Source organism: Pelobates fuscus, chromosome 6 (assembly GCF_036172605.1).
Source record: "Pelobates fuscus isolate aPelFus1 chromosome 6, aPelFus1.pri, whole genome shotgun sequence".
In the NCBI taxonomy this organism is placed as follows: Eukaryota; Metazoa; Chordata; class Amphibia; order Anura; family Pelobatidae; genus Pelobates; species Pelobates fuscus.
This window is the reverse complement of record NC_086322.1, coordinates 67,012,627-67,025,235: the sequence shown is the minus strand read 5'-3', so window position 1 is coordinate 67,025,235 and position 12,609 is coordinate 67,012,627. Positions and strand designations below refer to the sequence as shown.

The window sequence follows — 12,609 nt, the reverse complement described above, 5'->3', positions numbered from 1 at the left end:
CTGAGGGTACTGAGGAAAAATTCGGAGGATACCAATCGTGACTTACAGATTGCGACAATGCAACAGTCCTTCCTAGAAAGGGGTTATCAGAAGTATATCTTGGATAAAACTCTGGATTGTGCATATGAGATTTTTGAAAAAGGCTCTAGACGCATCAATGCCACACATATCACCATTCCAATGAAGTTCCACTCAGCAAGTGAGAATATTTCTAGAAGTATTAAAAAACTATGGGAAATGTTATCAGCTGATAAAACCATCAGCACTATCTTCTCTAATCCCCCCAGGAAAGCCTATGTTAGGAACAAGAGTTTGAAAGATCTATTCATGAAGACAGATTTTCCCAGAGATATGTTGGTTCCGATTGAATCTAATAGGATGGGTTGCTTTCAGTGCACGGGATGCGTCACTTGTGGACATATGTTGACAGGCTCATCGTTTGTATATTCACACTCCAGTAAAAGATATAGGATTACACATCATATCACATGCCTTACAGACCATGCCATCTATCTAATTTCTTGCCCCTGTGGACTATTCTATGTTGGCAAGACAGACCTAACTCTTCGTGACAGGATTGCCTTCAGGGATGGGAAAACAGACAAACCGGTGGCTAAACATTTTCTTGCATTTAACCACAGACTAACCACTCTTAAGTTTATCGCTATAGATGTGATACCTACCCTAACGAGAGGGGAGGACCGTTCCAGATTATTGCTCCAGAAAGAGACCTTTTCGATTAAGCAATTGGACACCCTACAACCTAAAGGGTTAAACGAGTATATTTCGTTTAGTTCATTTTTGGATACTTGCTGAGTTCACATTTGTCAATTTACTGCTATTTGTTTTTTTGTTTTGTTTTGTTTTTCTTATTCTTCATTTAGGCGATTAGTTCCAGTTTGGTTTCTTATAGCTGGGTAATGTTCAGTCTCAGCATCCTGTATCTTTTAATTTGGACACATGGATACTTTATATTGTATGTATTGTGTTACTGGTACACCCACTGCTGAGTCCTTAGATACACATTTTGTTTTTTGTTATTTGGGACTAGCTTTATTTAGAGGGATGCATACCCTTATGTATTATTTGTATAGACAGTAGTTAGCCTATATGCTGAGACCTCCAGTTGATTGTGGGATTCTAGAGATCTGATTGATTATCATTAATATTGTGATTTGTGCTTTTCATCATATTAAGGGGTTTGTACTTTGTATTTTCACACTTTCACTGTTTACACACACAAGGTTTCATTCTTTCACTGACGTTTGCACTCACACATTCTATGCCTCAGAACCCTTTTTGTTCTATTATTAGTATTTAGACTTTGCATCTCTTTTACCCTGGACTAGTCCACAAGGCTAACTATTATCCTAGTTCCATCGTGCATGGTATTTCATTTCTCTGTATTAGATCCTCCATTCAGTACGAGGTGTGCGTGGTTTCTATGGTCACCGATTGTTTACACAGGATCACGTTAGGGGCATGCCATCACGTATGCATGCGCAAACGTCACTATGCACGCGCACTGCCGATCAGCACTCAACGGGTTATGGGAATCACTTCACAGATAGGGTAAGTTAGATATTTGATATTTTGTTATATATATGCATATTTTGCACGTTGTTATCATCTTGATAAAGACCCGGAAGGGTCGAAACGTTGATGTAGGTTGATGAACACTTTGTAAATACACTATTGAAAAATCCAAGTGAGTGCTCCTGTTTGACAGCGTTTATTTATTGGCCTGGAGGCACCCGGGTAATATTACTTTGATTCATATATATTTTTGGGGGGGTTGAGTGCCAGAGTCTGGTCTTTTTATATATATATATATACACACACACATATATATATATATATATATATATATATATATATATACATATATTTGTGCTCGGAATTTAATATGTAATGGATAGTGTCAGAGATAAAAGTTGGTTGTGGTGTGCCGAAACCAACGTCCGAGTGGGCCTGTAAATAAAAGAGGGCCCACCAAGGAGAATTGTATGCACTAAGGGTGTCGGTGGGTGGGGAACACTTGAACTTGAATGTCAGAGGTGAGTAGGGGCTGGGTGTTTAAGTAGGGGACTTGCTCCTCCCACAAATTCAGGCCTAATGGCCTTTCTACTTGTGCTCGGAATTTAATATGTAATGGATAGTGTCAGAGATAAAAGTTGGTTGTGGTGTGCCGAAACCAACGTCCGAGTGGGCCTGTAAATAAAAGAGGGCAAAGAGAAGTTTGAAAAAAACACACTTTATTGCATTTGATTACATAACTAAGTTCCTGAAGGCTTGGCGAAGTTCTCTTTCTGGTCGTGGAATATACGTGTTGTAAATGGAGGACTTCCAGCGGCCCAGTCTCTTTATGATGTGGACCGGGGTGTTAGTACTAGAAGCTGCTGAAGCGGCTCCTATACGGAAGGAATGCCCGGAGAATGAAGTTGGGTTGTAGCCCAATTTTCCCAGTAAGTTTCTTACATGTGTGGTAAATTTTGCTGTGGTGAGTGGGTGTCCTTGTAGTTGTAATAGTGGTGAGTCTGGTAGGTGTGTGCTATAAGCTGACCGTAATGTGTCCAGTGTCTTGACTGGACACCAAGTATTGTCTGTTGGAAAGAGAGGAATGATGGTGGGGTGTAGGGACTGATTTGTTTTGGTAGATGGGATTGTGAGAACGTAATAGTTGTCTATTTTTGTGAGTTGTGAGGTTTTTAGGCTGTGAGTGGTATCCCCTTGACAAACGACAGTAAATTTCCTAGGTCTTAGGAACCCATAAAAAGCCAAATAGATTGCAGATTTGATCACCAGGTTAGTGTTGGGATCAAACGGGGATTCGTCGAGGAGGTTGCTTAGTAATCTAAAGATAGGCCCATCTATAGGTAGTCTGGTGGTGATAGATGGAACCGATACTTTAGAGATCCCCTTTAAGATTTTCTTTATGGGATATGATAATAAAAAGGGGGTGTTGTTAGGGAAATTTGTGAGGCTATGGTGCTGCACCCCCGTGAGGTATAATTTAATGGTGTTGTGTGAAAGTTTTAAATGTAAATTGCAAAAGGAAGCAAAAGCCACCATGGTTTGGTTTGAGAAATCGCCTTGTAATCCGAATTCAGCAGTAAATTTATTGAAAATGTTAAGTGCCCTAGTGTAGGTGATTGCAGTGCTTGGTGATAGTGCTTGGTGCGTGAGTGTCCTGGCGTGGTGCATAAGTGTGTTTAGTCCAAGATTAGTTCGTGAAAATTCGGTGTTCTGGATGGTTGATGGTGGGCTGACGGGAGTGCCTGGAAAAACACCTGAAATTGAGATCGAGATAAAGCGTCAGCAGCCGTGTTGTGAATACCCGTGATGTGAAGGCAAATTAGGTGGAACTGGACGGTTGCTGCCAACCAGGTCAGCTTGCGAATCAGCCGCATGATGGTAAGAGAGGATGAGCGCCCTTTATTGATGATATCGCAAGCTGACACTTTACTGCCTTGCCGGACCAGAGGTGACCCCAAGTGTGTGCGGCTGCCACAATGGGGTAAATCTCAAACAGAGCTGAAGTTTCTCTAAACCCCGGCAAGGCATCCGTCTCAGCTGGCCAGTGACCCCTAAACCAGTGATTACCAAATATAGCTGCAAACCCCGTGTTGGCTGCAGCGTCAGTGTAAATGCAGGGAGAGGAGTCTGAGAGGGGAGGGATAAACATGGAGATACCGTTCCATAGGGGATAAAAACTGCCCCCACATGAGTAGGTCAGCTTTGGCGTGCTGGTACAACGCAATTTGGCAGTCGTCCGGTACCCCGTGAAGCAGGCAAAGGAGCCTGGACACGAAAGATCTGCCCTGCGGAACGATGCGCATCGCGAAATTCTGGGACCCCAATAGGGACTGAAGTTCTTTCCTGGTGCATACATCGCTCCGCAGGAACATGTCTATTTCCCCTCTCAGGCGGACGAGTTTTTCAGTGGGAAGGCTGGTGCGGAAGGTAGCAGAATCTAGCTCTATGCCCAGAAAAGTGAGTTTAGTGGTGGGGCCAATTGTTTTGGCGGGAGACAATGGTACCCCGAGGGTGGTGAAAAGTGCAGAGGTGCTGCGGATATCGGTGGGTGTGCGTGTGCTTGGTTCTATGATGAGGAAGTCATCCAAGTAGTGAATGACTGTGTGACACCTAATAATGTTCAGAAGCAGCCAGCATAGCGTTTCCGCAAAAATATCAAAGAGTTTGGGGCTGCTTCTGGAACCGAAAGTGAGACGCGTGGAAAAATAGTACCTGTTTCGCCATTTAACACCGTGCAAGTGCCAAAGTGATGGGTGCATGGGCAGCAGTTTGAAAGCGTTGGTAATGTCTGTTTTGCTAAGCCAAGCGTTGCTGCCAGTTGACATGATGGATTGTATGGCGTCGTCTATTTTAACGTATTGTAGTGAAAATTCGTGTGCGGGGATGAGTGCGTTGATGCTAGGAACAAAAGAGGAGTGCGGTGCAGATAAATCGATAATCATACGTTTTTTATTAGAATACTTGTGTACAGCTATACCGATAGGGTTAGTGCGCCAGGAGGAAAATGGTGAGGAGGTGAAGGGGCCGATCATGAACCCTTGAGTGATTTCAGTGGAGAGGAGAAGATCCGTGGCCTCTGGGTCTAGACAGGCTGATAGGAGATTAGGGCATTCCAGTATCCCTGGGGGGATGGCTACGAGACCCGTGAAAAAACCCTGAGTAAACCCTGTTATTAAGTACTCCACCAGATGTTTGCTTGGATGGTCTTTAAGGTAAAAGGCCAGGTTGTCGATATTAACATCGGTTAGTCATTTGTTAGGGGACAACCTGGCCGGACACATGGTCTTCGTGTGTGCCCTGAAACAGATGGAGCAGATGTGCAACAATCTACAAGCGCTAAAGCTGCAGGAACCTGCATTGAAGTTGTTGCACACCTGCGCCTTCCCCAAAAAGGAGATGGGCCTCCCCAGTTTGTCCCTCTGGCCGCCTTTCTGTTTAAGGTGGGGAGTGGAAGAGGATTGAGGGGTGGTAGAAGGGGTGGCTGGGTCAGCCATAGAAGGGCACAAATCAGCCAAGTGGGTTGAGGAATTGCATATAGCGCCGGACGGGGGCCTCAGACCAGCGAAATGGCGACAGAATAGTTCCGTATCCATCTGACACCAGTTAATTCTGGCATTAAACTGTTTCAGATGGGTCGCCGCTTTCGCTGATATCGATTTGTGATAATCGTAGAAAGATGAGCCCCCGTACTTAACGCCCAAATCCACCACTTTATGGAGATAGAGGTCCAGTTCCTCTCTCCTGTGGGGATATACCGAGCAGATAACATTTCGGTATATCCCAAAGGCCAACACGAAATTGGGGATAGACAACTTTTTGTTGAGCCTTGGATCTCTGTTTTTTAGGACCACTGAGATGTCGCCAAAATTATAAGCCCTGTTCTCCAGTACGTCTTGGGAGGCAATAAGTAGTGACACCAGACACACGCCCTTCCCATCTAGGATTTCTTTCCTAATGGAGTCTGGGATGGAGTGAGCTGGTGACACAAAAGGCGACAGTACTGGAGCAGGAGCTGGAGCTGGAAGTGTAGGTACGGGTGTTGGTGCCATAGGTACAGCCGGGATTGGGGCTATAGGAACAGGGAGGTTACCTGGGGAGGCTATGGCACTTTCCACCTTGCTTAACCTGCTGTTTAGGGTCTGCAGGTTGGCCAGGAATGCCGTAAGGGTGTCCTGGGTAGCAATGCCAGCGCCAGAAACTTGGCTTTGAGAGCTTGTGCCTGGCCTAGGCTCTGGGGCTTGGTTGGTTAACAGTCTGTATAATTCCACCTTTCGGGCTGTAGCCAGAAAGGGGATGCCCCTGAGCCTAAGTTTGGCAGTGATTTTAGGTATTGTCCATGCTCTCAAAGACGTAGGGGTAGAAAGGGCGAGAGAAACTCCTGGGGACTGTGGTCTGATAGGGGTTGATATAATATCCTCATCAGGTACCTCGCCCATGGGAGATGTGTCTTGTGACATTCTAGAAATGAATTAATTGAGTTGGTTTTAGTAGGGGCGTCTGAGAAAACTATTTCAAGGGGTGGGGAGGGGGGGGGGGGAATAGCTTATATGAACTGGACTGTAGGATTATTGCCGAAGCGAAAAACTTAACTTAGACTAGTGACGGTTGAGGCCCTGCTAATGCCAAGTGGCGGTGAGAGGCTCTATCAATGATTATGTTGCCACGGATGTGGTGGCGGGATGTTGGCCTCTCGGTGACATTTAAAAGGTTTCAAACGTGTGGCCGTGACGAGTGAGGCCCTGACTACGGCCCTTTAGGAGGGCGAATGAGGCGATTAACTATGATTTGAGCGTAGGGCCGTACCTCCGTGTTGAGGTTTGGGAGATGATTTGTAAATGCCTCGGTGAGCTAGGTCTGGCGTTCAGACCCTGTGAGCCAGTTCACGTAACAACTATGGGGTAATTGGCGTTTTATGTACTGGTAGGATACTAACCTTGATAGAGATTATACCCGTGGACTTGTTTCTTCAAGTGTATGAGAGAGAGGTCCAGTGGTTCGTGATGTCGTAGCAGAGCCTAAGGGGTTTGAGACAGATGGTGATCTGTGTGAGCGTGGCGAAAGGGTGCCATATGGGTTAATGGGGGGGGGGGCATGGACCGTGAAGGCTGTCTGTGGCCTTTTCATGGGAAACTGAAGTACTATATTGAAGATTTAAAGAAAACTATACCTGGATAAGGTACAACTATCGAGGATTCCTCCGAATTTAGACGGGCAAGTTGTTGATGCTATCGTAGTAGAACCTAAGGGTTTGAGACAGATGTAAATCTGAGTGGGCGTAACGTATGAGCGCAGAGTGAGTTGACAAGTGTAACTTGTTGGCTGCCTGAGTTACCTCAAACAGAGAATAAAAGTAAAAAATAAATACTATACCTGGATTAAAGGACAAGAAGCAGGGTTTGAAATATAGAATGAGCGAACGGTTGGTACTAGCGTAGAAAGGAAACTGGATTAAGGATAAGAACCCCAGTTTTTTATTGCAATTTTGCCGTACTATGTGGCAAAGTGCGATCTGTGGAGATCAAAGAGATTTATTTTTAACAGGGCAGAGATTATTTTGCACGTTTAAGGCATAGTAAAATGTTATGTAAATAGTAATTAATAGCAGGGAAGCTGTATGTTATACAGAATAACAGTAAGTACCATAAAAAACCACTAGGTGGCGAAGTCAGTCCAATAAACCAGGTATGTGAACTGCTACACAAAATATATTGAAAAAGTATGAATGAACGTTTGTAATACGTATGTAATGCATAATATGGAAAACTGGCAAGACTTTCTTTCCCCCACATAGTAAAAGCATGGCTTCTTATAACAGTATGAGTTTTAATTTCCATATATGTATACCCCTGGCATTAAATAACGTTTTTCGGATTTTAAGACCGTGAGGGGTTGAGGAGGGGGGAGGGGGGGTGTAGAACCCCCCAGACGGGTGTTTGAAAGAGACCGTGGCGTGAGGGGAGCGTGGGTGGTCCCCGGTAAGATTTTTCTGTCATTTAGTGTTCCGGCCCCCTGCTGAACCACCGAGCGATGTGGAGGGGACCGGAAATGAGAGGACTCACGATTAGGCAGCGGGTTAGGAAGCAGGACACGGGGGATTCTGCCGGACTGCCGGTAGCACTGAGCAGGACCGCCGGTAGCACTGAGCAGGACCGCCGGTAGCACTGAGCAGGACCGCTGGTAGCACGGAGGATTCAGCCGTGCAACTGATACAGGGGACGTCAGGACCGGAAATGACGCAAACGTGAAGACTCGCGAACCGGAAGTAGAACAAGGAACACTTGAACTTGAACGTCAGAGGTGAGTAGGGGCTGGGTGTTTAAGTAGGGGACTTACTCCTCCCACAAATTCAGGCCTAATGACCTTTATATATATATATATAGTATTAGAGTGCACAATTGCATCCCTATACATGTATTGGTTTGTGTTTCTAGTGTTACATTTGTTGCAATATGTTTTATCTGTGAATTTACATGTCAATAAACTGCATTTGAATTCTTCCTGTTAACCGATTTGCTGAGAATACCAAACACAGCCAATAAGAATACAGTTTTTATTTAAAATGTGTAAAATTGTTTTTCTCCAGTTTCACTCTCGTGAGTCATTATTTGTTATCTCCAAGATATAACAATGCAGTGTGCAAATGGCTTTTCATATCCTTAAGCAAATCTTTATTTCTCTGTTTAACCCCTTAAAGACCAAACTTCTGGAATAAAAGGGAATCATGACATGTCACACATGTCATGTGTCCTTAAGGGGTTAAACTAAACTCTTTCCCCCCTGATTGCATTGAGTCTTTACATCTGTAGTTTTTAAACCCTGGATTAGAGTTTACTATTTCAGTGGATCCTTATGCTTGGAACTACAGATCTATTATATTCTCCTCGCCCCAGACAAATACACACAATAAGCAGGTTACTGTAACAACACTGCATTGCCAGCCCTGTGAATATCTCTAGAATTAATTTAGTAGAATATTAATATAATAGAACACTGAGGTAATTTGAAAATTTGGTCACTGAACTAATGCATATTAACTGGAAACTTGGACAAACAAAAGAACCACAGCTATTGTTATTATTATTATTGTCATTTATATAGTGCCAACAGATTCTCTAGCGCTTAAACCATTATTGTAATTTTACAATTTGTTTTTAAGAATAAAAGCAGTTTAAACCCATCCTAGAAAAAATATTATGTTTTACCTGAGATTATAGGTTGCGGTATAATTTCATAGTCTTCCACCTTATCAATCAAAATGTGCTTTACTTCTGACTTCTTCCTAACCACATCAGTCAGTAGCTCCGTGAATCGCTTCAGTTTATCATCAGTGACATTCTGTGAGACTTCACACTCAATAAAAATATTGCTGTTTGTGACACTGTGACATCTTTGGGATCTCATGTGAAGGGTAATCCGTCTCAGGCCAATACCTTCTGATGCTTCCCGTAGGATGTCTTTGAATAATTTGTTTCGCAATTTGCACAGAACCCGAATGGAGTTTTCTGCTTTAATTACAGGGCAAATAGTATTTCCATCTGTGCGGGTGAATGCATCGCCCAGACGAATCAGCACCTTGATGTCTGGAGAGACTCCAAGCTTTGCCTTTTTAAAAGGAGGTTCCATAATGTTTCTGTTTAAAATTGTAACGATTCCTTTTACAGCATTCTGTCCACCATTTGGAAAGCAAATAAAGTTCTGTGTAACGAAGCTGTAAACGCACTGTGTGTAAAGAGGAGGGGTAGTATTCAGGTATTCAGATAAGCACAAAGGCAGCAGGAAGTTATTATTATTTAGGTGAAAGAAGAAATGAAACTGAAACAAACATGGGAACTCTGCCACTTCTATTTTTACTCTCTCACTCACCAACAAAGAGGTTACAAATGAAATTGGTTTGTACTAATTTAATTTGAAACTAAATATGAAAATTAAAACATTCAAATTAAATTTAGATGAACCAAATGAAAGCATGATATATACATATAAATGTTTGTGGTTGTGCCATTTACAAAATGTGGTAATGAACTGGTAACCAAAGGTGTACCTAAGTTACATTGCACCACAGGCAGAAAAGTATTCTGACACCCCTCTCGAATCTGTCAAAAAAATTGACGGTCTAGCTCGCTCTATTTGACATTCATATACATTTACAAATATGTATCAATAAACATTCATATTCACACATACTAACATTAATGAACACACATATGGACACATGTACACAGACACATACATTCATACACAGTTGTGCTTAATAGTTTGAGCCGTCTTGATGGCAAGATGAATGCAGCATGTTATCATAAAATACTGGCAGAAAATTTGCATTCTTCTGCATGAAGGCTGCGCATGAGACGCTCTTGGACTTCCCAGCATGACAATAAGTTATGGGAGTGTAATAGGAGTGTGGCACACAATTACCAGGAATTCCTTACAGAATTTAAACTTACATTTGAACCATTAGGCAGGGAGAATGACGCCTCCACTGCCCTAATGCATATCAGACAAGGGAACTGGTCTATCTCGGAGTATGCCATAGAATTTCGCACCTTGACTTCCGAGGTAGACTGGACTAGCAGTGGATCAATCTCAGCATTTAAGAGAGAATTATCTGAGACTATGTTGGATGATATTGCCGCCAAAGACCTACCCAAAAAACTGAACAAATTTATCACATTTGTCATTCAAATTGATAATAGATTAAGAACTAAAAACTACTAGAGAAGCTACTAGAAACAAGACCAGACGTATGACTATGCCTTTAGCACCCCGCTTTACCAGACCTATTGTCCCTGACCTTCCGGTACAGTCTGAACCCGAACCCATGCTGTCGGAGGCAGAAAGACGATATAAGAGAAGAGAAGGCCTATGCCTATGCCTCATACATACTGAAAACTACCACACCTAAGAACCTTAAGGGTTTTTCGTTGTAATGGATACATCCTCTGGGAATAACAAAAATAGTTTTCTCCTCGATTTATATGATCATACTTGACAAATAACTTTTCCAGCAAAGCCCTGATGGACTCAGGTGCAGCCGGCAATTTCATTGATGTTCATTTTGTTAAAAGTAACGCTATACTTATCAAGGAGAGACTATCACCTATGGCTGTTGAAGCTATTGATGGGAGACCACTCTCTCAGCCATTAATCACCCACGAAACCTTGCCCATTAACATGCCTACTCGTGCCTTACACAAGGAAGACATAACATTCCAAGTTATTACGTCTCCTTCTTGCCCATCTTATTAGGCTTTCCTTGGTTTAGTAAGCACAATCCTTATATCAATTGGGCTAATGGGGAAATATTGGAATGGGGTAAATATTGTAATGAAAACTGTATGTTACACATCACCAAGAGAGTGGGCACCATTCAATTACTCAATACTACGCCTGAAACTCACAAAGTTCCCACACAATACCAGGAGGTTAAGGAGGTGTTCAGCAAAACTCAGTCTAATATTTTACCTCCTCACAGACCAAATGACTGTTCCATAAACTTACTACCCGGCGCTATGCCATCTAAGGGAGCAGTTTATGCTCTGTCCCCACAGAAGAGTAGAATAATGGAGTATATTAAATACTCTTTGAGGAAGGGCCATATACGCAAGTCATCCTCGCCTGCTGGTGCAGGATTCTTTTTTGTGTCTAAAAAAGATGGTGCGTTACGTCCATGTATTGATTACAGGGCATTGAACAAAATCAACATTAAGAATGCCTACCCCATTCCCCTTATTGCTGAATTGTTTGACAGACTCCAGGATGCTAAAATCTTTACTAAACTTGACCTAAGGAGCGCATACAATTTAGTGATTATTAAGGAAAACCATGAGTGGAAAACAGCATTTAATACCAGAAGTGGACACTATGAGTACTTTGGGATGCCCTTCGGGTTGTGTAATGCTCCAGCTGTATTCCAGGATTTTATTAATGACGTACTCAGGGATTATACTTATTCTTTTGTCTTAGTCTGTCTGGATGACATCCTTATTTATTCCCCTGACCTTCAAACTCTCCACAATCATGTTAAACAAGTTTTGCACACCTTATTGAAAAATCTACTTTATTGTAAATGGGAAAAATGTACCTTTGATCATACAGAAGTGCACTTTTTGGGATCTAACATTTCTGCCTCAGGGTTTCAGATGGATCCTCATAAACTAGAGTTTGTTCTGCAGTGGCCATCACCTAATGGATTGAAGGCCATTCAAAGGTTCATTGGATTTGCCAATTATTACAGAAGATTTATCGAAGGATTTTCTTCTGTAATAGCCCCCATCACCAATATGACACGCAAAGGGGCTAGCAGTACGATATGGTCTAAGGAGGCTAATGAAGCTTTTGAACTTCTCAAACAAAGGTTTGCCTCTGCCGACATATTGATACATCCCGACACCAGCAAACCTTGAAAGGTTGCGTTACGATATCATAGAGAATAAACAAAAAAAGATAAAAAAGGCCATTCTACCTGTGTATGATTTACTGAGAAAATTATAGGCTTAAAAAGTAACTTTTAATAAATAAATCTAAAATGAAAATATATTAAAGAAAAATCATATGAACAACAGGAGTGGGTGGAGACTATACAGTGAGTTAAACTCTGACTACTTATACAAGCTATAAAAGTGTATACATAATAACACTAATGCTGAAGCAATACTGTTTTGCTACAATAGAACATCAGTGTATTCCCAAGTAATAGAAGTTATACTATATTATATATCACTAATTGCTGTAACAAGAGGGGGGTGAGATAAGACGACTGCTAAACCAGTGCTGTCAATAGTTAAAAGATTTATGGATAAGTAAATCCCTACATGATAGTACAACTAACGACATGGGTTAGCTCCACATACAATAATTGATAATGTTCTATGGTGCTTACCCTCAGAAAGATCCAAGATAATGGGTCAGCTAAGACAGATTTCTGACAGACGGCGATTAGCCAGTTAAATATCACAAAAGCTGCCTAGATCATAGCAGCGTATTGATAATAAATAGGTTTCTGTCAAGCAGTAAAGTGTAAAATAAGGGGTTGCTGACCTGGCTCCGTTTTTTCTGCAAGATACCTAGCAGTAT

At 42.3% G+C, this 12,609-nt stretch overlaps 1 protein-coding gene across 2 annotated transcripts in view; it reads right to left on the bottom strand.

The window, feature by feature from the left end:
* The window catches only part of LOC134614241 (uncharacterized), a 142,378-nt gene extending 133,098 nt beyond the window's left edge, over positions 1–9,280 (bottom strand). For both annotated transcript variants that reach the window (XM_063457814.1, XM_063457815.1), the window contains exon 1: positions 8,739–9,280. In XM_063457814.1, coding sequence (XP_063313884.1) covers positions 8,739–9,159 — 421 coding nt within the window. In that variant the 5' untranslated portion in view covers positions 9,160–9,280. The remainder of the gene's footprint in view (positions 1–8,738) is intronic.
* Positions 9,281–12,609: the final 3,329 nt, after the last annotated feature.